Source organism: Rhizopus microsporus, assembly GCF_002708625.1.
Source record: "Rhizopus microsporus ATCC 52813 unplaced genomic scaffold scaffold_8, whole genome shotgun sequence".
In the NCBI taxonomy this organism is placed as follows: domain Eukaryota; kingdom Fungi; phylum Mucoromycota; class Mucoromycetes; order Mucorales; family Rhizopodaceae; genus Rhizopus; species Rhizopus microsporus.
Window position 1 is genome coordinate 204,490 of NW_019671923.1, and position 26,487 is coordinate 230,976.

At 37.4% G+C, this 26,487-nt stretch overlaps 13 protein-coding genes across 13 annotated transcripts; 6 read left to right on the forward strand and 7 right to left on the reverse strand.

Moving 5' to 3' along the window:
- Positions 1–1,568: 1,568 nt before the first annotated feature.
- Positions 1,569–2,766, forward strand: RHIMIDRAFT_237388 (ubiquitinyl hydrolase; the record flags this gene model as incomplete). Its single annotated transcript, XM_023608749.1, has 5 exons — positions 1,569–1,611; positions 1,662–1,755; positions 1,811–2,039; positions 2,089–2,556; positions 2,623–2,766. 5 exons carry the CDS (start codon positions 1,569–1,571, stop codon positions 2,764–2,766), a joined length of 978 nt encoding a protein of 325 aa, XP_023466167.1.
- A 134-nt stretch (positions 2,767–2,900) lies between these two features.
- Positions 2,901–4,694, reverse strand: RHIMIDRAFT_313263 (uncharacterized protein; the record flags this gene model as incomplete). Its single annotated transcript, XM_023614856.1, has 1 exon — positions 2,901–4,694. The coding sequence occupies one exon, from the start codon at positions 4,692–4,694 to the stop codon at positions 2,901–2,903; it is 1,794 nt and encodes a 597-aa protein (XP_023466168.1).
- A 1,490-nt stretch (positions 4,695–6,184) lies between these two features.
- RHIMIDRAFT_282162 (anaphase-promoting complex subunit Apc11) lies at positions 6,185–7,029 on the forward strand. The gene has a single exon (XM_023613058.1). It carries the CDS (start codon positions 6,439–6,441, stop codon positions 6,706–6,708), a length of 270 nt encoding a protein of 89 aa, XP_023466169.1. The 5' UTR covers positions 6,185–6,438; the 3' UTR covers positions 6,709–7,029.
- Positions 7,030–7,641: 612 nt separating this feature from the next.
- RHIMIDRAFT_282163 (NAD(P)-binding protein) lies at positions 7,642–8,736 on the forward strand. The gene has a single exon (XM_023613059.1). The coding sequence runs from the start codon at positions 7,692–7,694 to the stop codon at positions 8,580–8,582; it is 891 nt and encodes a 296-aa protein (XP_023466170.1). The 5' UTR covers positions 7,642–7,691; the 3' UTR covers positions 8,583–8,736.
- Positions 8,654–10,965, reverse strand: RHIMIDRAFT_132510 (uncharacterized protein). The gene is made up of 6 exons (XM_023605563.1): positions 10,555–10,965; positions 9,677–10,496; positions 9,432–9,624; positions 9,197–9,367; positions 9,013–9,140; positions 8,654–8,951 (listed from the first exon to the last, which is right to left on the reverse strand). Exons 1-6 carry the CDS (start codon positions 10,778–10,780, stop codon positions 8,726–8,728), a joined length of 1,764 nt encoding a protein of 587 aa, XP_023466171.1. The 5' UTR covers positions 10,781–10,965; the 3' UTR covers positions 8,654–8,725.
- Positions 10,966–11,041: 76 nt separating this feature from the next.
- On the reverse strand, positions 11,042–12,478 carry RHIMIDRAFT_282166 (DUF974-domain-containing protein). Its single transcript, XM_023613060.1, has one exon. The coding sequence runs from the start codon at positions 12,429–12,431 to the stop codon at positions 11,088–11,090; it is 1,344 nt and encodes a 447-aa protein (XP_023466172.1). The 5' UTR covers positions 12,432–12,478; the 3' UTR covers positions 11,042–11,087.
- A 305-nt stretch (positions 12,479–12,783) lies between these two features.
- On the reverse strand, positions 12,784–13,657 carry RHIMIDRAFT_251430 (uncharacterized protein; the record flags this gene model as incomplete). The annotated part of the gene is made up of 2 exons (XM_023610839.1): positions 12,784–13,550; positions 13,606–13,657. The coding sequence occupies 2 exons, from the start codon at positions 13,655–13,657 to the stop codon at positions 12,784–12,786; spliced, it is 819 nt and encodes a 272-aa protein (XP_023466173.1).
- A 560-nt stretch (positions 13,658–14,217) lies between these two features.
- On the reverse strand, positions 14,218–17,237 carry RHIMIDRAFT_306370 (Utp21-domain-containing protein; the record flags this gene model as incomplete). The annotated part of the gene is made up of 6 exons (XM_023614496.1): positions 14,218–14,589; positions 14,645–15,491; positions 15,545–16,135; positions 16,204–16,379; positions 16,431–16,992; positions 17,058–17,237. 6 exons carry the CDS (start codon positions 17,235–17,237, stop codon positions 14,258–14,260), a joined length of 2,688 nt encoding a protein of 895 aa, XP_023466174.1. The 3' UTR covers positions 14,218–14,257.
- Positions 17,238–17,359: 122 nt separating this feature from the next.
- RHIMIDRAFT_287618 (kinase-like protein) lies at positions 17,360–18,890 on the reverse strand (the record flags this gene model as incomplete). The annotated part of the gene is made up of 6 exons (XM_023613490.1): positions 17,360–17,653; positions 17,716–17,879; positions 17,942–18,347; positions 18,391–18,539; positions 18,595–18,705; positions 18,764–18,890. The coding sequence occupies 6 exons, from the start codon at positions 18,888–18,890 to the stop codon at positions 17,360–17,362; spliced, it is 1,251 nt and encodes a 416-aa protein (XP_023466175.1).
- Positions 18,891–20,003: 1,113 nt separating this feature from the next.
- RHIMIDRAFT_237395 (uncharacterized protein) lies at positions 20,004–22,199 on the reverse strand (the record flags this gene model as incomplete). The annotated part of the gene is made up of 4 exons (XM_023608750.1): positions 20,004–20,584; positions 20,633–21,407; positions 21,463–22,037; positions 22,088–22,199. The coding sequence occupies 4 exons, from the start codon at positions 22,197–22,199 to the stop codon at positions 20,004–20,006; spliced, it is 2,043 nt and encodes a 680-aa protein (XP_023466176.1).
- A 68-nt stretch (positions 22,200–22,267) lies between these two features.
- RHIMIDRAFT_282173 (uncharacterized protein) lies at positions 22,268–23,554 on the forward strand. The gene is made up of 3 exons (XM_023613061.1): positions 22,268–22,979; positions 23,034–23,122; positions 23,186–23,554. Exons 1-3 carry the CDS (start codon positions 22,323–22,325, stop codon positions 23,334–23,336), a joined length of 897 nt encoding a protein of 298 aa, XP_023466177.1. The 5' UTR covers positions 22,268–22,322; the 3' UTR covers positions 23,337–23,554.
- A 16-nt stretch (positions 23,555–23,570) lies between these two features.
- RHIMIDRAFT_308467 (kinase-like protein) lies at positions 23,571–25,185 on the forward strand (the record flags this gene model as incomplete). Its single annotated transcript, XM_023614567.1, has 3 exons — positions 23,571–23,738; positions 23,891–24,244; positions 24,308–25,185. 3 exons carry the CDS (start codon positions 23,571–23,573, stop codon positions 24,956–24,958), a joined length of 1,173 nt encoding a protein of 390 aa, XP_023466178.1. The 3' UTR covers positions 24,959–25,185.
- Positions 25,186–25,249: 64 nt separating this feature from the next.
- Positions 25,250–26,392, forward strand: RHIMIDRAFT_202808 (uncharacterized protein; the record flags this gene model as incomplete). The annotated part of the gene is made up of 3 exons (XM_023606641.1): positions 25,250–25,655; positions 25,712–26,147; positions 26,203–26,392. The coding sequence occupies 3 exons, from the start codon at positions 25,250–25,252 to the stop codon at positions 26,390–26,392; spliced, it is 1,032 nt and encodes a 343-aa protein (XP_023466179.1).
- Between the last annotated feature and the right edge of the window lie 95 nt (positions 26,393–26,487).

Sequence of the window (26,487 nt, forward strand, 5' to 3'; positions counted from 1 at the left end):
CCCTGGTCAAATTGGTGCTGGTTACGCTCCTGTCTTGGATTGTCACACTGCTCACATCGCCTGTAAATTCTCTGAATTGATTGAAAAGATCGATCGTCGTTCCGGTAAGAAGCTCGAAGATGCACCAAAGTATGTTAAGTCTGGTGACTCTGCTATCGTCAAGATGATCCCCACCAAGCCCATGTGTGTTGAAGCTTATACTGACTATCCTCCTCTCGGTCGTTTCGCCGTCCGTGATATGCGTCAAACCGTTGCTGTTGGTGTCATTAAGGCCGTTGAAAAGGTTGACAAGGCTGGTAAGACTACCAAGTCTGCTGCTAAGGCTGGCAAGAAATAAGCCATCCTTTCTTGTTCATAATTTACAAAATATCTCTGTGTGTACATGATTTTAAAAAGTGATTTAATATATAGCGCTTTTTGTGGGCTTTAATAAATTATACATATTTAACATCCCAATCCATTGTCTTTATGTAGTGGTTTTTTTTAAGACTTGGTGAAGATTATAATGGGAGCATTTATGGTGAACTCCTATAGAGGATGCTTCAGAGATAAGCAACCTCATAGTAGTAGCGTATCATAACATTAACCTGACAACAGATGACAGTACCTTGAAGATTGTGTTGCTAAAACAACCAGAAGAATGAACTGGGGTATTGCTATGAACAATGAAAAGAAAAAGGATTTGTTTTTCGAATTATACAACTTGGGAATCATTAAAAGCATCCTACAACAGAGAATCAAAGACGGTGAAAAGAAAGAAAGCTTTAGCATTCTGTCAGTCAAGCAGCGCTCAAATTTGCGCGTGTTACTATCCGGAGTCATAAACACTATCGACATTGATTACAGAGATGAAGTGGAGATGATTGGTGAGGCAAAGTTGAAGGAAATACTACGACAGCATAAAAGTTCTGTATATAATCACTACCTCGACGAAAGATGGGTTGTCATAAAAGAAACATTGCGCTACTTTTATAGAAAAACAACGACAACAAAAATCTTTGGTGAACACTACATGTACCAGAAAATAGGGCACTTCTTCTCCTATACATGTGGAGTCACTATACAACACCACACTATCAAAGTGTATACCTAACCTAAGGCTGTTCAATTCACTCTCTCTTATATAAAATACGAATTGATCATAGTTACACGTATTCTACATTAAACAATATGAAAATATTTCGGTTCCTGTGCAAATTTAGCGTGGTGCCACACATTGAAAAGTTTTGTTGACGACATCACAGATTATTAGTTCCTTCTCGTGAGTTTCCTCGTGCGCGTAGTGTACAGTACTATGTCTTATCACAAAAAAGCAAAATCATTGAGGACAATAAAACAGATCACTAGTCCTTCGAGCTAAAAATATTTACCACAGTGACTTTATCTTGTAACTATAACAAAGATATAAAAGGATCACTTTCTGTACTGTTTAGTCTTAAATAGCAACAAAACTTTTAAAAAACGGCCTATACTTTTGGGCGGGCACTATACATGCACCCTTCAAAAACTCAGCTCTATGACTTGCGTTTCAAGCTGATGTCGTGTACACTTTTTTCTTTAATAATAATATGGCTGACGAAGGAAATTGGTGCTTGATTGAAAGCGATCCTGGTAAATCAAATGAGTATAGCTTAAGAAGGACTATTTCTAATTCAACAAAGGTGTCTTTACCGAACTCATTTCAAACATGGGCTGCCGAGGCGTACAAGTAGAAGAAATATGGAGTTTAGATGAAGGAACAATGGGAGAATTAAAGTAAAGCATTGTCTAAATCATTTGGACAGACTTACTAAACTCAATAACAAACTAGACCTGTCTATGGCCTGATATTTTTATTTAAATGGCAAAACAACAGAAACCACCAAAATGATCTACCTCCTCCTGATATAACCGCCGATCACGTCTTTTTTGCTAATCAGGTCATCACTAATGCATGTGCAACTCAAGCTATCTTGTCTATTCTGTTAAACAGAGATGATATCGATATTGGTCAAGAATTGAAGAACTTTAAAGAATTCACGCAGGACTTCCCGCCTGATGTAAGCGCATAACAGAGTACAGCTTCAGGAAGACACTAAACGTTATTAGATGAAAGGATTGGCAATATCTAACAGTGACCTTATACGATCCGTACACAACAGCTTTGCTCGTTCAGATCCGTTTGTTAATGAAATTGTTGATCCTGATGCTGGAAAAGATCAAGATGTGTATCACTTTATTGCCTATTTGCCTAAACATGGAGCACTTTACGAATTGGACGGATTGAGCAGTGGGCCCGTGAACTTAGGTGCCTGTGACGAAAATGATTGGGTACGTAAGGCGAATGAAGCAATCATGAAGCGAATGGAGCAATATGGAGCATCAGAGTTGCACTTTAGCTTGATGGCACTGACAAAAGATCGTATTGAGCTGTACGAGGAGCAGATTGAAGAACTGGATGGTTTAATTCTATCTCTATCAGAAGATGCAGTGGAAGAACGAAACAGGTTGAACAGTGAACGTAGTGTGCTGACTCATAAGCTACAGATTGAGAAAGAAAAGAGACAAAGATGGCATGTAAGTATCAATGGCGTACATTTTATCTTTCATCAGCTCAATGTGGTTTTTTTTTTGCGATTATAGAGAGAAAATGCGCTACGAAAGCACAACTTTATTCCATTGATATACAATTTATTGAGACATCTTGCTGAAAAAGACCAATTGCAATCACTGGTGACAAAAGCAAAAGAAAAAGCCGCTACATCAGCAGCCTCAAAAAAGCAATAAACATACTGATTTGATATCTTGTTTAGTATATGCCCTAAGGCTACTTTAACTATAATAAATAAATGGCGTTGAAATAACACTATTAGATAAAATACATAGACTTTTATTGCTCTATCAGAACAGCCTACAATTTATTATAAAAATAAAGAACACTTTCTAATCTGGCACTCTATAATAGAAGAAGCATCATAATCAACAGACAAAGAAAAATAATCAATAGACTGGCAATTGAGAATAATTACAAAACGGGGACTATCTTTAAATGGTTCATATTTCCTTATTACTCCATTTCCTGATGTCATGTCTATAAAGCATTGCTTCTTTCCCGACTTCTTTGTTGTAGCTATTAAAATTGCCTGCTTCATTAAGTTGCTTTTGTCATGACTACACGAGTATTCACAGTTATGAAGCTTGAGGCTTAAGTGATCAAAAGAAGTGTCTGGCATTTCTATTATATACTTTGTTGTCTTTTGGGAGGATTTATGCGAGATGATTAGATTGTGTAATGCTGGCAGTAAGCGTGCATAGGCGGCAAGTGATCCATTCTCTATTTCTTGTACATCCAATGAGAGCGTTTTCACAGAAGAATTTAATGGTGCCCCTGCTGTCATTGCTGCTTCTGACGGTAAACGTAAGCAATCAGCGTCAAGATGGAAAGTGTGCAGCTCTTTACACGCTTCGAGGCTATCTTCAATCCATGCTATGATATCTTTGGATTTCCCAAAATACTCTAAGGAGTAGTTATTTATGTTTTGATAATAATTGCTAAATATTCGCTTGAGACTTTCTCTCTCTTCTTTTGTATCTTCACATTTGAAGGTCATTGCATTTTTACAAAGAGTAAGCTCTGAAGTTATGTAGCCTACACGAATTAGGATGTCTACATTGGGCGTAAATCTTATGTAGTTCTCAACCAGAGAGGATCCAATTGGTGCATAGAATTCATAATCATGAAATTTAGCCAGGTATTTCATGAGCTCATTTCCATTTTCTGCAAAGTAACTTTCTAGGTCGAGTCTCCAGTCAGTAAACAGCACTATATCATAACAAATTCTCAAGGTGAGAGTGTCTAGGTTGGGAAACTTGTGAATAACATAACGAAGGACATCTTTATGAAAGAGGAGCGTCACATCTAGCTTCTTGACTTTATTGTGTGGCTGTATCGAGGACATGTCGTAGTTCTCCGAATAATTGTCTGGTATATTTATGTTCCAATCATATTTGACACAATGTGAGCTTAAAGATATTAAATTTGGGCAACACTGAATAATCTCATCATAGTCCATGAGAACTGAACAAGAAACATCATTCACAGCCAGGTGTGTCAAGTTGTTAAAGGTTGGTAACTGAGGGGATAAAACAGCAGCATAAGAGGAATATCGTGGCCAATACAAATGAGTCAGTTTCTGGCGGCAAGCAATGGCAATCTCGACGTAGTAAGGAAGCCCATCGTCATTCTCTAAATCAGGTCGTATAGGATAAGGGAGCTCTTTGATGTTTTGCCAGCATGTTGTTGTAATAGTATCAAGAGCAAGCCATTGATCACGGCCAGTAAGCTCACCTTTAACACGGTCTACGGCTGGACAGACTTTGGCAAGCTCAAAAAGATTCTGTGAAGGGAAGCTCCAAAGTGTTGATTCATAATCTTTTGGAGTTCTTCTAAATCTACTGCCTTCGTTGCCATAAAAAGTTATCGTTCTAGTAAACCACCCTGAATGACTATTTTGCATACACTTGATAAACTTTTCGATTATTGTGGCGCTATCAAACGTGATTTCACCATACAGACATTCCCTTGCAGTCTGACTCCAACTTTTACAAGTCAACTGATATTGTGTTAACCAGCTTGGTTTATATCTCCAGTCTTGCTTAACATAACTGAATACATTTTCCAGAATCTCAGCAGGAAGTTCACGCCAGGTTGGCATTTTTTTGTTGTCAGCAATAAAAGGCTTTTTTCTTTACAGAAAAGAAAGACAGAAAAACAAAAAAAGAGAGGCTGTGCAAATAAAAGAACCATATGATCTCAAAAGAATAGCCAACTTATTTTGAGGCTTTTCATATATTTTTACTAACAGCCAAAAAAAGTGCATTTAGAAAAGTTTTATTTCATAATGTTTATTGCCACAAACTTAGTTACTAATAGTTGCAAAGTTTTTAGGGTATTTTACCTTTATCGATTTAATACCATTTTCCACGGCGTTACACGCTCTGCCGGGTTTTTACAAGGTACGACACGGTGTGAGCGTTGAAGCATGGCAAAAAAAGTAAAGTAAAAACGCCCCTTGCTTTGGATTTGAAGGCTTGAATCATTTGGCAGATTTATTCTATTTTTTTTTTTTCATTTACATTAGTTTATAGATCACCCTATTGCATTGTAGCCACAATCGCAAGGGACAGCGTTTCCGAAGTAATAAAAGAGAGTCAGCGAAGTAACTTTATAAAAATTTTGATAAGCTAATCCCTCCCTTCTGAGAGAAAGGCTACCTACTTTTTCGAGCATCATAAAAGTTACTATCAGAATTCGGGTAACCCGTAAAAGCTTGAGAGAAAAAAGAAAAAATAGAATGAAAAAAGGCCTTCTTTTGTACTTTTTTGTCTGTTCACGTCTGTAACTTTGAAAAGACAAAAAAGGGCGGTCCTGAGTTGGAACTGCTGCATGAATTTTTTGTTGGCTGAGAAGCCAAATAGAGCTGGATTTTGAAGGAGCGCATGTTTGAATACTCCTGAACATTTTTTATCACACTCTTAAACACCTTTCAACATGCGTAAACATGCTTAAATATCCTTGAAAGCAGCTTTGAACACTCTTGAACTTTCTTGTGTTGACTCCATGTAACTAATTAATAAATCTTGGATGTTATGTGAATATAGTAAGAGCTTATTTAACTCATCATTTTAACCTTCCATCTATGAAATTAGACCTGTAAACATGTGAACATGATTCAGTATACTAAAGACTATTAGTATAGTTTAATCTTATTAAATCTAGCAGGATTTATAACAGCCAACCATGAGTAAATAATAAACAAATCAGGGTAACTTTGATAAGCCTCAATAACTCACTAGGCATTAAAAAGCTCCCAGTATAAAAATATAACATTTGAAATAAACATTCAAGATAGCTATGACACAACTAAGTAGCTGCAAAAGTGCACAATGGAGATGTGACGGTATAACACTCCTTAAGTCGCTTTACTTTCAATAAATATAACAAAAAAACACACACACGGATACATTTAATCTTCATATTTTCTTAGCAAGCATTTATTCAATTTCCTTTTTTTGGATGAGTTCTACTGATTAAAGTTCTACTATTGCTTAATATGATTAAACAAGTGTTATAGCGGGTGAGTACCACATCTCTATTGTTCACTCGGATGTGGTAGTATGTTTTTCCGATGAAGATAATATTTGCCACTTTGTATTGTGAAAGTGCTGTAGGCCGACATAAGCGATTGTGCTTTATATTTCTTAATATCAACACTGACACATTTCATGTGGTTCTTAACTCCAATTGAATAACCGTACTAGGCACGACGGAACAAACAGAAGTTGCATACTGTATTGTAAAGTGTTGATTTCGCTCATGCTGAGATGGAAAAGGGGGCTTGAGGCGACTTTTGAGATTCCCTTTTTTGGTCTTTTTCTTTTTCCTTCAATCTTTACAATATGAAAATAAAAGTGAAATCTTGGAATATGGTCGCTCAATGGTCTTGGGATGTAAAGGAAGACGACGATGTTTGTGGAATTTGTCATTCAGAATATGATGCATGTTGTCCAACTTGCAAGATGCCAGGAGACGAATGTCCTTTGATCTGGGGTGAATGTACACACGTTTTTCATTTACATTGTATCATGACTTGGTTTCAGAATTCGACGCATGGAGAACGATGTCCCATGGATCGACAACCATGGAACACAGCTAGTGCATCAAATTAAATATTACTAAAGTATCAAGCAAAGCATTATATACAGCTACTTTATCACTATTTATTGTAAGCCTCAGCGTACATGTGGAGAACACGAAAAAAGTGTAATTTGAATGTTATTGAGACTATAGAGAACGAAGGAATACAGCATATGACTTATAATCATTGGCTAATTATATAATAAAGCCTTGACTTATTTCATTAGATTAATATATGAAAAAACAAATAAAGCTACTATTGATTATGATGTACAAAGGCCAGAAAGACGCCCTGCTTTGTATTATGCTGAAAAAGTGTATAGGCATTTACAAGCCTCAGATACAGGTAACACATCTATGATCTTGCAAACTGTAATTTCAGTATCTGGGGTCAATCAAAAGCTATATTCTTTATATATGAGCTTTAGCAGCAAATTAATAGTATCTAATGAGTAACACAATCTACAAAGGCTGTTTTCTTTCTAGCTACTTTACATATATATACAGCTTTACGCTGAAAGATAATCCTCGTTTGAATTGATGCAAGTGGTGCAATAGCGCATCAGATATCAGTTCCCAAAATTAAAACTGGGCTCCATTTTCCTTATTAGCCCAAAGTGAATGAATTGATTGCGTATACACACTTCCATAGTTGGGAGTGGTGTTTCGGAGCAAATAAGCAACACATCACGCAGCAACGTGTGTTTTATGCGCACAGTTTTTAATTTTGGCGCATAGTTTCTTATTAGAACAATGATAAAAAAAAAAAAACAAAAACAAAGCGAATGTTCATTTTCATTAATAATATTTATCCTAGTTCTATGTGGTATCCTCTATTTAACAACCCTTCATGACACCATGTCCGCAATGCCGCACTCTCTTTACTAAGCAGATCCGTGTAACCATAGGCCATCCTTTTTATGCAACAAGCAAAGGCATATATAAAGGCAGCTTTCTTTCGTAAAAAGGTTTCAGTATACAAAAGCCAAAAAGTAAATCAATCAAGAGAGAACATATGACAGCCAATAATGAACGTATCTTTATCATTGGCGGTACTGGTAACGTTGGTACTACCCTCGTCCGTGAGCTACTTGCCAAGAATGCTGCTGTAACTCTGTTTACACGTAACCCTGACAAGGCCAATGCTCTCTTCTCAAGCAATCCTCTTATTCGTATTGTCCAAGGCGATCTTCAAAATCTCACAGTACTAAAGGAAGCCATCAAGGGCCACACGAGACTGTTCATTCTGGTTGGCGGCCTAGACGACGGTCTTCCCATCAAAACGGCTATTGCTACCTATGGTTATGAAGCAGGCGTTCGTCAAGTCGTGGATATTTCAAGTGTTTACGCAAGCGCATCAACAAGAGGAACCTTTATGGGTGATTTCAGTCAGCGAGAGGAAGAGGAGATATTGAAGATTCCTAACCGTGGATACTTTGTTGCCTTACGTCCTGGTCGGTTCATGTCAAACATGTTTTTTGTTGATCCTCCCAGAGATAATGAGATTACAGATACCTCTGAACCTGATGAACTTTGTGGATGGATATCACCTAATGATATTGGCGCTGTAGCTGCTGTGGTGTTGACTGATGATGTAGAAAAACACAAGGATTTTGTTTATGAATTGAATGGTGATGCTGTAACAGGAAATCAACGCGCTGAGATCTTTACTCGCATACTCGGTCGATCAATCACATATAAGAAGGTCTCTGCTGTTGAATACTACAACACATTCACCACAAAAGTATTTCCAAATAATCATCGTATGGGCTATGACTTGGCTACCAAAAAAATTTGCTTTGACAAGAATTTTTCTACAGTAACTGATGGCATCGAAATCTTGCTGGGCAGAAAGCCAGAAACAGTGGAAGAGTTCCTCATCAAGAATAAGCATCGTTTTAAATAAAGAGCCAAGCCAGCCTCTCCCTTTTGTTTAGTTGACTTCTTTTTACCTTACTAGATTGCTCATGTAAAACTATCTTGTCCTATAAATGACATTGTGTAAAGAGAAAATATAAAATCATAGATAATAAAGAATAATAACCACATTTATTTAAGACCATTAGCAAACTTATGATTGACTACTTGTGCTACTTGTGAAAAGAAGCTACCACGCCTCTTGTCTTTGTTTTTACTATTTCTTCTGCCACCCAGATGCTTGGTTAACTTTTCATCTCCTTTATGAAATATTCCAATAACTTTGTTTTCGATTTCCTTTGTAATTTGGCGCTTGACAACATTTGTCAATACAGGATTGAATACTTTATAAAAGTTTCTAATAACAAAAAAATAATGAATGTATAGCTCTGAATATACTTTCTTTAATAGTGGCTTACCCATGCTTGCTTTCCTTTATTCTTATGTCAAGTTTATTGATGTGACAGAAGCAGTGCTGTAACTGGAACCGATGCAGTTTATCCATAGAGTCACTTGCCACTTTCACGGATAGTTTTAGCCCATGAATCTAGTAACACAAGATCTTAGTTTTTTTTTTCTTGGGTTGAATAATAGTTAGCTTACGTGAACCGTAGCAACCCCCAAGTCTGTTATATCAAAGAATCCGACTTTACGCTTGTACTGAAATTTAACGTCTTCCATGATCGTCTCTATGTCATAAAGATGGAGGAGTAAACCTTGAACACTGGTTGATACTACTTTGGACTTTGGGTGGAAGCGTAAGTTGTCATCCAACTACAGAAATAACACATTGTTTTGGTTAGTCAACAGGTTATTATTATAAATATCTCATTTTTACCTTTAGTTCAATAGTCTCAGGCATTAATGTATCGCCCGACAGAACCATATTGCTAATGACCATTGTATTTTCTTTACTTTCACGAATGGTAAATGGAGGCAAAGGAACATATTTGATCTGTTCGATGAGTGCAGGAAGCAATGTCATCTTAAGGTCATCCAACAAGTGAGGCTTCAAAGTGGCCATTCCATTCCTTACATAATAAATGTAAATATATAGCAAGTGTTGATTGTTATGAAACTTACCATTTAGTATACCACAGACGTTGATGGATCGATTGAAGTCTTTGTGATATTTCTTTTGAGAGAGGATCTTCCTTAAAGGCTTGTATGTTACTCTGAGCTTCATGAATAAGATTCGTCATCATTTTCTGATAACTGTTGACGACACCAGAGTCTTGAATCTCTTGAATAAATGACGACCAAGAGCTTTTATTGAACTCATCATCCAGCGTTTCATGTATAAGTATTCTCGCTTTAATATACAAATCATACAGCTTCTCATCTGTTTTTACAATGCATGCCAAGTTATTCAAGTCCTTGATGAATGGATCAAGTCGAATATCTCTTGACCACCTTTCGAGGATTCTTTTAGCTTCTAGAGCTGCCAATTCCCAATCCGGTATATTCAAATTCGGATTAGTGTAATCAAAGGCTTTGCCTGCACCGTTTTGGTTGCTTAGTTGCTTTATAGGCTGAGAGGACAGACGGATGGTCCAGATGACGACGAGTGTCAACAATGCTTCAAGTGATGATTTGTACTCTGGGTTTTCTTTAACTAGATCAAATATGTTTTTCAAATGAGAAATAAGGTCGTCCTCATTAACGTCATTATTCCGCAAGAGGTCTGGATTCGAGCCTCGTAGATCTTCTACAACATGCTCAGGTAATATCCTATCAGCTACACCTTTCCCTTTGTCATTTGAGTGGCTAGCGGCGTTTTTAGATAGAATGTTCTGAGCGATTAACAATATGGTGCTCAATAGAGATCTGAAGCGTGAGTCAAATAGACAGTGCCTGATCACTTTTAAAGTCGTCAAGAGCTTCACTCCTGAAGGTTCCATGTCTTGGAAACACAATTGGGTTAAAAAAAAAAAGAAGATAGGTAAAAGTGTGTATTTTACCTTGTAATTCGGATGCTCGCTTTGCATGGAAAATCATGGATTGCAAGAGTTCATCTGGGTTTTTAGTATCAAGCGCCCTTTGGAGCACGTCTAAAAGACCTCGTATATCTTTGAGCACATACTGTCCATCTTCTGATATCGGCTGTTCTTTAATCACATCACTGTTCAAGAACCTGCTAATGATGGAGTGTATCTGTCGGTTGGTGGGTAATTTTCCTTGCTGCATATATGTGAATTGTTCAGCTACTGCTGCCTTCTCAAGTGATGCTATTGATTTGCGACGTTCCTCTGATTTCCGTCGTTCTGATTGCTGTGATAATCGTCTGACAACGGGCCCTACTTTGTCCTCTGTGAGAGGCACTCGCTGAGGACAACTATAAGAATCTGATCTCGATACTAAATAGACTGTAGCCATATTTATAAAATAATACTGCAGAAAAAAAAAAGGGAAGCATGATCAAACCTACGGTATTTTTTTTATAATTTTTCAAGTGCGGCAATCAGCGAAACAATCAAGTTGCATAAAGATTTTATTAAGCCAATAACAAATCATATGTGTCGTTTTTATGTGAAAGGACAAAGACATCGCATACATGGTCCACATCCTTAGTATAACCCGTAAGTAAGTCCATGACCCTTAAACCACCTACTCGTTGTAGACCAGGTGTCAGAGGGAAAAATTCGAGTTCTGTTTCTGTAAACTGATTTGGGCCAACTTCACCCAGTTGCCGACTACCTAATCCCGACAATAACACAGACCCCATTTTTGTCTTGACAGCTGAAAGCACAAGTTTCATATTTTCGTTTGAGTGATTGATGACGCGAATACCTAAGCGGAAAGGTGTCTCCAGCACAACCTTGACATCACCTTCTTGTGGCCAAAAGGGTTGAATCTCTATGTCCTCGAGTAAGGGCGCCTTTCGTGTGAGCTGTGATGTTTGAAGACGTCCCATATCACCTAGAGCTGTTCGCCAGACAATATCAAGCTTGCCTAGAGCATTTGTAGTTCGTGATATACGATCAGTCGCTGAGTGGCGAGGTGAGAGCATGTAGAGGTACTGCCGCACATCTTGAGGATGAATAAAATGGTTTCCAAAGACTGTCTTATCATTTGACTCGTCAATGATCTGATTTAAGCTTTCATATTGAAAGTGTTCCGACGGCTCGAACTTCATGCGTTCTAGATACATGGGACTAGCCGAGACATTTTGCAGCTGAGCTTCTAGAAAGACACGGCCATCAATCATATTGTTCAACTTAGTCTTGACCGCAAGTGGATTCGAGACCTGGAACTTGTAGAATTTTCGAAAATGGCGTTTTCTGCCGTCACCTATATAATGTACAGAACAGACGAGGATATGAACACCGAGTTCCTTGATCTCATGCGACACGGTGATGTCCCTAGTCGATGACGGTGTTAGATCAAGAGGCGATGCTTCGGCAAGTAGAAAACGCTGTGAAGAAGTTTGTAGCTCGATCTTGGCTGTCATCTGATGGATGGGTATAGGTGATTCATTATTGATGCTTATAAGTGTACTAAAGGTCTCACCAAGGTATATATTTCCAAACGCGGAAGGGAGTTTGAGCATTTGACTTAAACCAAAGTCTCGAATGTGTAGTTCACTGGGTTGAATAGGTTGACATGTAATGAGATCTAGGATATTATTGTTCTCAAGTCCTTCAACCAAAGACGTTGATTCTGCCGATTCATAGTATACAGGTAGAGTAGAAACAAATTGAGGTCTAGATAAACGCATGACTTTAAGTGATAATAAATGAGGCAAGTGATCATCTTGAGTGGGCATTGTTGTTGCTGCTGTTGTCATGTTTGTTGTTGCTGTACTTGAGCGTGCAGGAGTGGTTGGAACTGCTGTCATTTAGTACAAAAGTAATTACTCTATCTATCTTTTTTTTTTTGTTTTTTTTTGAAACTAAGAAAAAGAGAGAAAGAGAGAGACAGGCAACCCCTTTATTTCCGTTTTAGACCTTGAGTAACATGATTCATTATCATATGGAAACATCATTGTTTTCTAAATTATAATAAAAATGTGTACACGATCAGCTTTATTACACTAAAACATTGGTTATTAATGCATGTAGCTTAATAGATTGCCAGAATTTACTTGTCTGTTTCAAGATTGCATAAGCGATTGGACTCTTGGCTCTATATAAGATTAAAAACAATATCAACGCTGTCAACAGATTCACTCCGGCATGTTTTAAAGCAGCCTAACAAAAAAAGAAGAAGTTATAAACACTAGTGCAACCAATAGATATGCTTAGTACTTTGATCACCCATTTCCATCCATCATCTTCACTGTTATTATTATTATTGTTGTTGTTATTATTATTAGAGGTATTACGGTTACTATTATTGTTAGTGTCTATATCATTGGATGATGAGTTTGTCTTTCTATACTGTAGTGTTCTTTGTTTATCTCTTTCAACTAATTCTCTACGTATATCGTCAATACGTTCATTTAATGCAACAATTTCATTCTGTAAGGATTCTAATGCTCGCTTTGTCGCTGGTCCTAGCGCATGGAAGGATTCATGATGACTGGAGGTAGGTGTATAGACCAGTCTATGATTTTGTGGTGTCGCTGTCACAGAAGATGAATTACTAGATGCTACAAAACTAGGTCTAGCAGAAGGTGAAGGTAGCCGTAAGGAACCGGCTGATGTAGGTGTTCTTAAATTTCTTTCTTTTATGGCTGGATGTTGTGCCCAAGGGTTACCATCGATCAATTGATTCTCTTCATGTTCATTAAATGAACTAGGTAACAAGTCTCTGTTTATCTGCAGCCCTCTTCTCGTCATACTCATGGACGAAGGTGGTCTCAAGGTAGTAGGTGCTTGACGAGGTGTCGCAGGTGCTGTCACCATAGTCTGTGTAGAAGCAACAGAAGCAGGTCGACGATTCATGACCATAGTACGTTCTTGTATATTTCGAAGGTAATTTTGCTCTTCTTCATCCTCTGATGCTATGCTCGTATCTATTTTATAAACATCAATTCTTTTTTTTTCTCCCCTTTTAAGATGAATGATTACCATCCATATCTGATAGTTCATCATCTGTTGTGTCTTCCCCTGATGGTCGCATGACTGCAAAAGTATGAATAATGCGTTGTGCCTCTTCTCTACCCATGTTCTTTTTATATGCCTATTTACTCTCTTTTTTTTAATGACTCGGTCATTTAAATGGAATTAGATATATTCAGTATTACTTCAGTTGCTACTCTCAGTAGTGCTTCTACATAGCAGTGCATAGCCTCTAATTTAGACATGCCTTCAAGTTTCTTCCAGGCGTCCCTGTTAAAGGGTTTAGAATATATATATCTTTATATATATAGAAAGTACCATTTGGCTCTTCCAACCACGTCAAATAAACCTGGTCTTTGCGTATTAATGTCTCCCTCTGATACTTGTTTATAAAGTGCATATAACTTTTGAAATGTGTCTAAGTTCATCTGTGTGTATTTGACAATATACTTGTTACCTCTAGTTTTTGGTTTTTAGTAGGTTGAAAGTTTGAACTTGCAGGTAAGTTTTGTACAAAATATAGGGCCTTTTTATATCTTTGTTGTATAAACCGATCTGTATAATGAGGTGGAATATGAGACATATGCTTGAATATATATATAAAAAAAAAGAGAGAGGACAAGGAAATTCACATGAATAAAATTTATTGTTTATAAGCCAATCATGTTCTACGAGCAAAATCGATTAAACATAAGCTATAATGAATCTGTTCTGATAATCGACCAAATTCTGTATTTTGAATGCTTAGAATAGTCTTTATCTTTTCATGAATATCAATGCTAGTAGATGTGATGATCAAGTCTCCATGAATGGCCAAGAAGACGGAAAGCCATGCTTGAGCAAGTTCAAAGTTCTTTCTTGATTTTAACATATAAACAATCGCCTCTAAAAAGTAATTCAAGACTGTCAGCTCACCATCTATCGTAAATGATCTCAATTCGACATCAATTGCTGCTGGGCTCAATGTTTTAGCATAGTTTACAAATGCATCGTCTATATTATTGATATGTTAAACATTGCTCTTCTGTATATATGTTTAATAACTTACAATTGCTGGATTCATGACCAGATCTTAATAATTTACTATATTCAGTCTCTGTATTCAATTGATTCAAACTAAGTTGCTTTGTCTTTGTTTGTTCGTCTTGTTTATCTTTATCTACATCCATGGGCTCTAGATTGAATTGTGCCTTTGCACCAGGTAAAGTCGGTAAAAAGAATGGCGCCTTCTCTGGTAGTTTGGGTGCTTCCTTGGGCTTATTACGTAGTTTGATTGTATCTAGGTGTAGTAAATTCTGCCATTTGGCTCTAGGTTCCATTGACATGGTAATCATTTGCTCTGCCAACTGTTCTACTGTGTCTAATGATTCTTCTCTTTTGATATCCACCTCTTCATCATCCTCTACATCAGATTCATCCTGATCACCTTGCATGCTCGGTAAATCTAACAGTTGTGCTTCATCATCATCCGTAATGTGACGTAAAGAGATATTCGAATACTGTGTACGGTTCGCCCAGAGGAAAATACCATTATTGTCTACATGTGCCGTGGCTAAAAAGTCACCCTCAGGTGAAAAGGCCAAACAGGTCACAATGTCCTCTACTCTGAATATATCAATCATCGACCCCGTTGGTAAATCCCAAGTACGAACGGTGCTATCTAGAGAGGCAGATACAATCCATCGACTATCAGGGCTAAACACGAAATCGGTAATTCGGTTTCGGTGTCCCCAGAATTCACGAATGACCTTGTGTGTTTCAAGATCAACGACTCGAATACCCAAATCATCGCATGCAACAGCTAGCAAATCATTATCCATGTGATAGCGAATGGCCACAACGGGTGACTCAAGGTCAATCGTATGGATCACTTTGGCTGTTTTGATATCCCATATCTATAGAGCCGAATTAATATCATCTTTTTCATTAGGGCAGCTGGGGTACTCACCTTGATGGTTTTATCAACAGAAGCAGTGATAAGGTATCGGTTAATATTATCTGTGGTTAAACCTGTAATCGCTTTCTTGTGTCCATCTGGGCCATCAAATGTCTTGCGATGTATTCCAGATTGTACATTATACATATCAATTCGTCCAGATGCACATCCCAAATATCCAAAGTTACCACAGGTTGAAATACATGTTGATTTGACAGCACTCTTGTCTGTACTTATCAGCACATGTGATCCCAATCGTTTATTCTTGGATGTCCATGTACGTGCTGCATTATCGTTGGCATGACAGGTGATAATATTGTCCCACTGCTTGACCTTGGCCATGTTGATATCAAAGTCAACGATCTGTGGCAACTTCAAGTCCTCTGCACGCACGCCCCGTTCCTTAGCCTTCTTTGTCAAATGGCCTTGCGAAAATTCAAAGTTTTGTGTGTCGAGGATGGTACTGAAGCATCGGAGTGAATGATCTCTACCAGCACTCAAAATGGCTCTACCAAAGTATCTAATTTTCGAAGGAGGCGCATGGTGACCGCTACGAGCTTTGAATGGAAATGGAACCGAGTTGTGTTTTTCAAATATCCATTGCTACAAAAGGGGATATAGAGTTAATTCACACACTTTCCTGTCTAATTATAAACCTTTCATTACATTACCTTCACAGCGTTATCTGTGCCACCTGTGGTAAGAATGGGCTGATTGTTCAAGAAGGTAAGGGAGGTGATATAGCCATCATGTGCATTCTTCATAATATGAGCTAATCTACGTTCTGAGAGATCCCACAAGGCAACATCACCATGCATGTTTCCTGTTGCCATCATATGCTCGCCATCTAAACAAGAGTTAGTGTCATTTTGCAAAGCTTTCATACAATTTCCATTACCTGTTCTAAACGTGATGGCAGTAACACGATCATCCTGTCGAACACTATCAATCTTTTCATCTGCTCTAATGTTGTAAAGAATGACTGTACCATCGAGCAAACCCACGGCGACGACATCGACTACGGGTGATTGAACAAGACAGGTAATGGCTGATCCCATATATCTAAACTGATACACCATCTTGTTGGATCGTATATTCCAAATTTGCATTGTGCCTTGCGTGCTAGACACCAAAATCTTGTTCAAATAAGTGCTAGGATGAAGCATAGCTGTTGCAGTAAACTCATTTCCAAATTCAATCTCGGTATACAAATCGTTGGTGGTCGTATCCCAGACTTTCAAGGTGTTGTCGTCGCAAAGAGCTACCATATATCCACCAAGGACAAGAATCTGCATGATTGTGAAATCGCCTGTTCCGCCCACTTGCGACACTTGCTTGCCTCGAAGATATCCAAATACTGTATTGCCTGCAGCTGCGTACATTAACTTTTTATAAGCGGCCATGGCTGTGATCGGCTTTTCGGTAGGTGTGCTCACAAATAAGAGATTCATTTTTGACATCTAAAAAAGAAAGGTGTCAATGTTGTTTCATTTGGGACGATCGCTCATATTTTTTTTATATTTACATCGTAAGTCTGGAAGCTTCGTCCAACGCAGGTTGTCAATAAATAACTCTGTCCTAAACTGTTGATGACATAAGGAACATCGTTTGTAACATAGCCAATGGCTCTAAAAGGCTGGTATATTCTTGAATGTTTAGGACTCTGTCTTTTTTCTAAACGTCTCTTCTTGCTCAATTCAACCATACTTTTTAAAAAAAGGAAAAAAAAAGAAGTAAAGCACTTTTAAAAAGAGAAACTTTATGAAAGGAGGGGATTAGAGGAAAATTACACGCAAAAGCCACAAAAATATATAAAGCAGTCACTATTTACAAGCAACCACACGATAAGGCGGTTAGACAAGTAGATAAAAAGCCTCTCTTCGAATCGTCTGTCTGCTGTTGACGGTTGTCGATGGTATGATAGTTGACAATGGCTGCATCAGATAACATGGGTTGTGCTGATCTATACATGTGTCGACTGTATCGGTTACTTGTGTTATTGTTAGTTGTAGTGGTATTGGTTGTGGGTGGTGTCATGGTATGATTGTTTTGCTGTCTTGGAATCACTGCGTTGTTAAGGGCGGCAACCGCTGTGTTTCGACGATAGTAGCTAGATCGATGCTATACAAAGATAGAGTATGATTATTTTTCTCTTCTTCATTTGAAACGGGTGTATGTGTTACCTCCCAGCCCTTTCCGTCGTTTAGTAACATCCAGTCATAGATGCCATCATCTATCTCGCCTATTGATTCAAGCACTTTATCAAACAGCTCCTTCATGTATTCATAATTGGGGTTTTCTTCAAACCCGAGCCTTCGTGCATATTGCAAGTAAAGTCCAAATTCCTCTGTAATACAAAGCATCAGCCAGTTTCTCTCCTTTTTTTTTTTTTTTTTTTAACAAAGTTACCTGGAAATCCTGCACATAAATCGTTAATACTTGTCGTCTGTTTCTTTTCACCGATTCTTTCATATTTTTGTTTATTTGTTGCTGCCTTTAGACCTTGCCAAGGTAATGAGCCTCTCAAGAAATACATAAATACATGCCCTAGTGACTCTAAATCGTCTCTTCTGGATTGTTCTCGTCCCAAGTGGGTATTGATACTCATATAACGAGCTGTACCTGATAGACTCTTCTTTTCTCTGTAAGGTATATGTTGCTTTGTTTTTGGATCACGGTAAAGCTTCGCCATACCAAAGTCGATGAGGTAAATGGTGTTGGCATTTTTTGTGTTTGGACGTCCGATCAGAAAGTTATCTGGCTTGATATCACGGTAAATGAGATTGCGCTCATGTATCGATTGTATACGTGTAATCTAAAGGGAGTTAATAAAAGGAAGAGCATAGGATATAGACTACCATTTGCTTTGCCAACATGGCTACGGTTTTAATAGAGAATTTACGGGAACACATATCAAATAGATCCTCTAGGCTTGGCCCTAGTAAATCGATCACGAGTATACTATGGAGGCCTTCTTGACCAAAATAGTAAGCTGCAGGAATACCGGCTACATGTACAAAAGTAAGTCGAGTTCGTATATTGAAGTTGGCATTACACTTTACGTAAACCAGCCAAGACTTTATAGGTTCTATATTCATCACGTAATTGAGGTGCATCTGACTTTCTTGATTCAAATTTGATAGCTACTTGTTGGTTGTTCATGAGATTGACACCTAGAATAATAAGGATATAAATATCAAATAATAATAATAATAGCACTATGTCATTTACCTTCGTATATAATACCAAAACTTCCTTCGCCTATTTTACGACCCACTTTATAGTGTACTCCTACCACATTTGAAGTAGTGACAGACGACGAAGAATTAGTACGTGGTTGTCGATAGTGATCAGGCATACAAAATAATATAGAAAAAGAACAAGTGCACAAAATACGTAAACAAAGAAAATTTAAATAAAAAAAAAGATCACACACAAAAAATAATGTCTCTTTCTTTTTAATAAGCTGATGTTTTACATATATCTTACTTTATGTCTTCCTTTTTTCTCTTGACTTTTCTATGTGATATTTGGTTGAATGCTTCCCCCTTGTCCTCCCCTCCCTTCTTCTCTCTTCTCTCTTTTTGTAGATATCATGCGATTTCAAATCCCACAGAAAAAAAATAGATGAGTTTTAATGTGGCTACTAGAGTGACACACTGGATTTTGTTGACGGAATCACAAAGAGTTGAGGTGGTACTAAAAATTCTTTTCCTTTTCATCCGGCTGAGAGAAGGAGAAGAAGGAATCATGCGGTGATCCGCTTCTACATCACAACTAATGGGTCTCTTTCCTTACATTAAATACTACCCTCATAACGCAACAACCTCGTTTGATTTATAAAGCTCTTCTTATGTAATGAGCAACTTATTGATTGAGTCAAAAGTTCATCTGGTTGACAGTATCTGCACTTTGAATGCGGAAAAGAGAAAGAGAAGCTGTTAGATTTTATGCACATGTCTGTAGTAGGCTTTGGACGCCTTTACCTGTAATTAAAAGTTGCTTATATCTAAAACCTGGGTAGGGCAAACCGTGTCTGCTACATCGATTTGACATTTAATTAAGAGGTCGTTCTAGCTTCTGCAGGAGAAACTCTATTTTCCTTCATTTCCCATGTGAAGCTTGCTATTGTCGTGTTATTCGTAGCATTTATGCCCCCTTCACCAGAGTGTTCCACATGTTTTACGTATTTAAGAGAAAAAATATTTTGCTTCCCCTTCTCTTTTTGAAGACTCTTCTTTACTCTTCTTTTAGCTTCCTTTATCTTTTTTGTCTGCAAAGTGTAATTAAAATATTTTATCAGCTTTGTCCCAGACGTTTCCACGATATACTCTGTAGGGAATGTTGCCTCGAAAAATAAAAAGTCTTCGGTTATGCACCAGCTCTTTTTTCTTGGCCTAACTGAGTTATTTAAAGCCGATGCTATTATTTATTATACAAGTTTTGAATAATCAAAATGACTGCAACATTATTAAGCTCCCTTTTCCAATTCTAAAAATACATTATAATATATCTGCATGGTAGCATCCAGGGGCCCAGGTATACAGTATCTTAAGCAATCACCTTGACCAATATGTCCATCTGGTCTAAGGTCTGTCATGGCAGCTAAGTCAAGATAAATACCACCTGATGCCTCAACAATCGTTTTAGCAATGGCATTCCTACGCTTGGCCTCACTCCATCCGTAGGGTAGCCGCTTGAGTTCATCATCTGATAATTCCTTTGGAAGAGGTCGTTCAGCATCTTGGCAGAACGGATGACCAATAGACGAACTTTGGTAGATAACAAGAGCATCAGGTGAAGTTTCACGGATAATCTTCATGGTGTGAATCAGCCGTCTGGTAAACAAAACGTCGTTATCGTCTAATTGAGTGGTGCGGCTAAGAATAAGGATTGGGTAAGATGAAAGCATATTGGAAGAGACAAATGGCCATTCTACAATATTGGCTAGTGGATGTCCTTGATCTCGATTATGAAACTTTCGAATAGTAGACAGGACATCGTTACGGACATATCTAAGACGCGTATCCTTGTGTTTACAAATAGTATGATCTATTAAAAAGATGAATAGACATGTATTATTTATATTACAACTCTCACCTTTGCAGTTCAATTCACCAAAGCAAACAGTAGGATCATCTCTAAAGGTATCCAAGAACAGCTCATGATATTGATAATGCGCAAGATCACCGACCAGCAGCATGTTTCTACCCTTCAGCAATTTACACCAATGTGAGCTAGATACCTTTCGACTGACGGAACATGCCTGAGAATGAGGCTTCCACACATACTTTGTCTCTTCTCGTTTCTCGCTTTGTTTATGAGTCTTGTAGAACTTGCGGTCACATGAGCTGTAGATGGGTTCCTGCAGATGCTTCAATCGAAAGCTATTCTGTTCATCTCGTATCCACTGCCCCATGGTCCAGCATGCCAGTTTTTCTCGAAATGCCGCAGTTTGGGTTGCTGTTAGGTTAGTGCCTCGTATGGTGGTATATTCAGCAGCAGGAAACTTTCGTAATGCGAGCTTCTTGGCTTGTAAGATGGCCTTTTCGAGCAAGATGCGTCTATCCTTGGCCGATAAGTCTGTTGACAGCAGATCAATATTCGGTCTGAATTGAGGTCGGGTGTGAGATCGTTGGTACCAAGGAAAGTCCATGTAGGTTGTTCCATTATCCTGTTGAAAGGTGAGTGTGGGTTGCTTTTGATTGTAGCGAATGTATGCTTTTTGGGTTGTTATTTTATCATGTTTAACAGTGTCCTCTATTGTTGTTGTTGTTGGTTTTATGTTGTTGTTATAAGCATGAATACACAGATAGACAAGGAACAGTAGGACTGCATAGATCAGCCAGTCTATGACTTTCTTCTTCCTTGGCTGCTGTAACATGATAAAAAAAGAAAGAAAGAAAGAGGAGTTTTTATTTTGGATGTACAAATAAATCAAATGTAATAGGCTTATTTACAGGCTTGTATCGACTATTATTCAAACAAGCATTAATATACAATGTACCATCTAATGTGTACCCATGAGATTCATGAATATGACCAAAGACGCACACTCGAGGTTTAATTCGCTTAATTTTATCCATCAAGTACTGACAGCCGACATGTCTATCATACCGTGTCACCTTGTCTTGATAACCAAATGGAGGTGTATGTGTCACTAGAATATCAACAGCGTCTGGTATGGTATTCCATATCTCTGACATGTCTGTCAACATAAAGGCACCACCTAAATGAATAGGGGCATAGGGTGAAACGAACAAGCAAAGTGAACCAAACTCAGCAGGCAGTTGATATGATTCATGCTCCAGATAAGTTAGACCATGTTTTTCCATCAGTGCAAGTATAGTTTGTTTGTGTTTTGTAAAATTGAATGTATCATCCAAGTAATCATCATGATTTCCACCTGTAATGATCTTGATCTTGTGAGGTAAGGAACCTAACCATTCTATTGTCTCTGTGAATTCAGTCATTCGACTGTTCTTTGTGATGTCACCAGCATGGACTTGAAATTAGATTAGTTTTTCTTTTTTTGAAGTCGTTGATACTATTTACTTAGTACATCACCATCAGGTATTTCGAACTTGGTCTTTCCATGTGTATCTGATATGCATATAAAACGAATATAACCATCCTTTTTATCCTCTGTGTTATTGACTAAAATCATGCTTTATAAAGAAAAAAAAACATTCACCCCCTCTTTCCTTTTTTTCCCCCTCTTTTTTTTTTTTTTCTCTCTCTCTCTTTCTCTCTCTTTTGTCTTTTTTATATTAATTCATATATACACCCAATGTCACAAGATGTGCATGCTGATTTACCAACACTAGATCAAGTGCTCACCAGAAAGACATTACCACCAGTCTGTTTATATAACTTTTATATTGTTATGAGAGATAGACTAAAGATGGAAGAGATACTAGACTTTTATCTAGACTTACAACATCATGAATTATTATGGAGAAAATATGTCAAAGCCATGCATCGTACAGGGCATTTATCTGAGGATGATCTAAGTGAAGGATATCAATCTCCTAGACTATTGAGTCGTTTATCCCATTCACCTCAACAAGAAGAAGCCGAGAAGATACCCAGCCGTAAAGAGTTGGCAGAATCAGCACAACGATTATTATTAAGATACCTGGTACCATCTGCAACAAAAGAAGTAACCCAATTACCGTCTGAACTAAGGGCATCCCTTGTTAAAGACTTACAAAAGTCTGAAGCAAGAGATGATCCTTTATTGTTTGCAGAAGCTAAACAGTACACACTTGAGTATATGCAACGATTTGCTTATCCAAAGTTTCTAAGATTAAAAGCATGGGGGAATGTTACGCTCTATCAGCAGCTGGGAAGATTGGTTATTGGTTTAGTCTGTTTGCTGGCAGCATTGACTACATCACTTTGTTTTATATTCCTAGATTATCCACAATGGGGCACACGATTTTGGGTAAAAAGACAAAAGCATAATTCATTTATAGTGGCTCATTTTTATAATATATAGATCCTATTACCTTTCTGGCTTGGAATCTATAATATGTTGGTATTCTTGACTGGATTAGATCCTCTTTGGGTCCTTGTATTCAATAAGAGGTACACACGCCCACATTGTTCACTAACACGTGTATGGCTATAATTATAATTATTATTATTTAGTGAGACTACGACATTTAAATTCAACTCAATTAAGCAACCACAAGTCAAACGTATCTTGGTATCAAGGTCTATTTGGCAATTAGCTCAGAGTATTATCATTTCTATAATTTGTACTATTATCTTTTGTGCTATTCCACCTCATCGTCTATAACCCTACTTTATACGCGTGTGTAATTAAAATACATCTATTTTTAATAATGAAAACAAGAATTATATCAATCATTCACTACATGACAAGTAGTAGCGGTAGTGATGATACTATTTTGGATGTCAAAAGCAGTCATTGAAATTTCATTTTTTTTTTTTCTAAAGAATAAATATGATCATTTTACTGGTCTTTTTCATTCTTTTTCTTTTTTTCTATCATGTCAATTGAAAAAAAACAATGTCCTTTCTACACAAGATTATGAATAAAGCGACTAGGCAGAATAGTCAAAGTAGTAGCAGTAGTAGCACTATGACACAGGATTCAAAACATCAACGGCGGTCTTTCTTTGGATTTGGTGGTACAACACAAGAGGATGATAAAAAACCTAAAATGGAACAAGTACCAGTGAGTGATGAAAATACAGGTAAAATAATAAAATAACAAAACGTGTACATATACATATGCTAACATCCTTTTTGTTAATAGATAAAGGTACGTAAATTGGCTTATAAATAGTCAATCTAATCTTTATAGTTGTAGAAAGAGAGAAATTACAGCAAAACTATTTAAATTATGATCGACAAATACTACAACAACGCAAGAATAAACCTCAATTAAAATTAGATGATTTTAAGCTATCGAGAACATTAGGAACAGGCTCATTTGGTAGAGTTCATTTGGCACAATCAAAACATAATAATAGGTATTACGCCATCAAAGTTCTTAAAAAGTCTGAAGTTGTACGATTAAAGCAAGTTGAGCACACAAATAATGAAAAACATATTCTCGAAACAACTGCAAATCCATTCATGGTGAACCTCTGGGGCACATTTCAAGATGATATCTATCTTTACATGGTCATGGATTACGTGCCAGGTGGAGAATTATTTAGTATTCTAAGGAAAAATAAGGTACAGTTTTAAATATATGCATGTGTGTGTCCTGTCAACTAATAACTTAGCCTGTTGATATAGCGATTCCCAGATCACGTAGCCAGATTTTATGCAGCAGAGGTTGTCTTGGTTATCGAATACCTTCATTCCAAAAAGATCATCTACCGTGATTTGAAGCCAGAGAATGTATTGATTGATGTGAATGGACACATAAAAATTACAGATTTTGGATTTGCAAAGTATGTATCTGATATTACATGGACACTTTGTGGAACACCAGATTATTTGGCACCAGAAGTGATTCAATCCAAAGGATATGGTCCAGCTGTCGATTGGTGGAGTTTGGGTATTTTGATATTTGAAATGTTGGCAGGATATCCACCATTTTATGATGATGATCATCTCAAGCTCTATGAAAAAATCATTCAAGGGAGAATTAAATGGCCGGCCTATTTTGATCCTCATGCAAGAGATTTACTCAAACGATTACTCACAGGTGATCTCAGTAGACGATTCGGAAACCTAAAGGCAGGCGCACAGGATATCAAGGATCATAGATGGTTCAGCGACATTGATTTTGTCAAACTAGCCAACAAACAAGTGAAGCCACCTTATGTACCAAATATAAAAGGAGAAGGAGATTGTTCACATTTTGATAAATATCCAGAAACAAACGAGATATACGGCGCAAATGGACCAGATCCTTATAGAGAAAGATTTCTTACTTTTTAATAGATGTACATACATATTCCTTTAAAAGGATTGAACAGAGACAAGTCCTATATTTAATCTACTTTTTGCTTCCCCCTATTCTTTTTTTTTTCTGTATTAAATTAATTAAAAAGTTGACGTTTTTCTTAAAGAGTAGATTTTAGCACAATTGGAATATTAGTCAGGAGACGTTGCTAGGTGACCAAATTGATTGTGCGACACAGCCATTGGAGGGGGGGTGAGAGTAGAACAATACCAAAAAAAAAAAAAAAGTTGCAGAAAATTATTTTTATTACTACGTAACTTTTTAACATGAGCCACAGTGGAGAAGAAGAATCAACTGTGGTGTCTATTCCTAATAGTAGCAGTAATGAAACTACTCCTTTAATTGCCAAGCAACAACAGCAACAACAACAACAACATAATAGAAAAAGAGAATTGCTTGGATTACTGTACATGACTCTTTCTGCTCTTGGCTTTTCTACCATGTCACTATTTGTTAAATTAAGTGGATCAAGCTTTCCTTCATTTGAAATCGTCTTTGCTAGATCTATTGTTCAAGCAGTGCTTGGCTTATTGATCTGCATAGTGTTAAAAATAGACCCTTTGGGTAACAAAAACATTCGTGGGTGGCTGTTTTTGAGAGGTTTTGCAGGAACTGTGGGTCTCAGCTTATTCTATTTTAGTATCACACAGCTACCGTTGGCCGATGCAACAGGTATACGATTCACACATCTACTACTTTTTTTTCAGTTTATCGACATTTTCGTATAGTTGTCTTTTTCTTGGGGCCATCATTCACTGCTATTTTAGCTGCCATTGTTCTCGGAGAAGCCTTTACGCTGTTTGACGGTATCTGTTCTGTGGCATGTCTTGCAGGCGTTGTTTTGGTATCAAAGCCTCAATTCTTATTTGGCGGTGATGACAAGGAAAGCAAGGATGTGAGTGAATGGGCCAGACTTTTTGCTATCTTTTGTGCTCTTCTTGGTGCAGTTATGTCTGCTATTGCTTACGTTACTGTTCGCAAGATTGGAAAAGGCGCGCATTTTATGGTACACGTTGTTTATTTTGGGGCTATTTCTTCCGTCTTTAGCTTGGTGGGCATGTTTGTCTTTCAAAAACCAGTGGCTCCCCATGGCATGTATGAATACAATATGTTATTGCTTGTAGGTATTACTGCTTTTATTGGTCAATGCTTCTTGAATCAAGGGTAAGTATCCCTAATGCTTCTATAATATATACCTCAATTAACAACTTTGCTTTAGATTACAAATGGCTCCTGCTGGTCCAGGCACGCTTATGCGTATGAATGATGTCGTATTCGCGTTTATATTCGGAATATTCATATTACACGAGTATCCAGATATGTACAGTATCTCTGGTGCAGCAATCATTGTATTAATGACTTCAGCAATGGGAATCCATAAAGTGTATTCACACTCGAAACAAAAATAAACAAGACCTTACACATTAGTGAAGGCAAGATACACAATAAGAAAGATAATTCATTACGTTGGTAACAGCTGGCAGATGTATGAAAAGTAAAATAA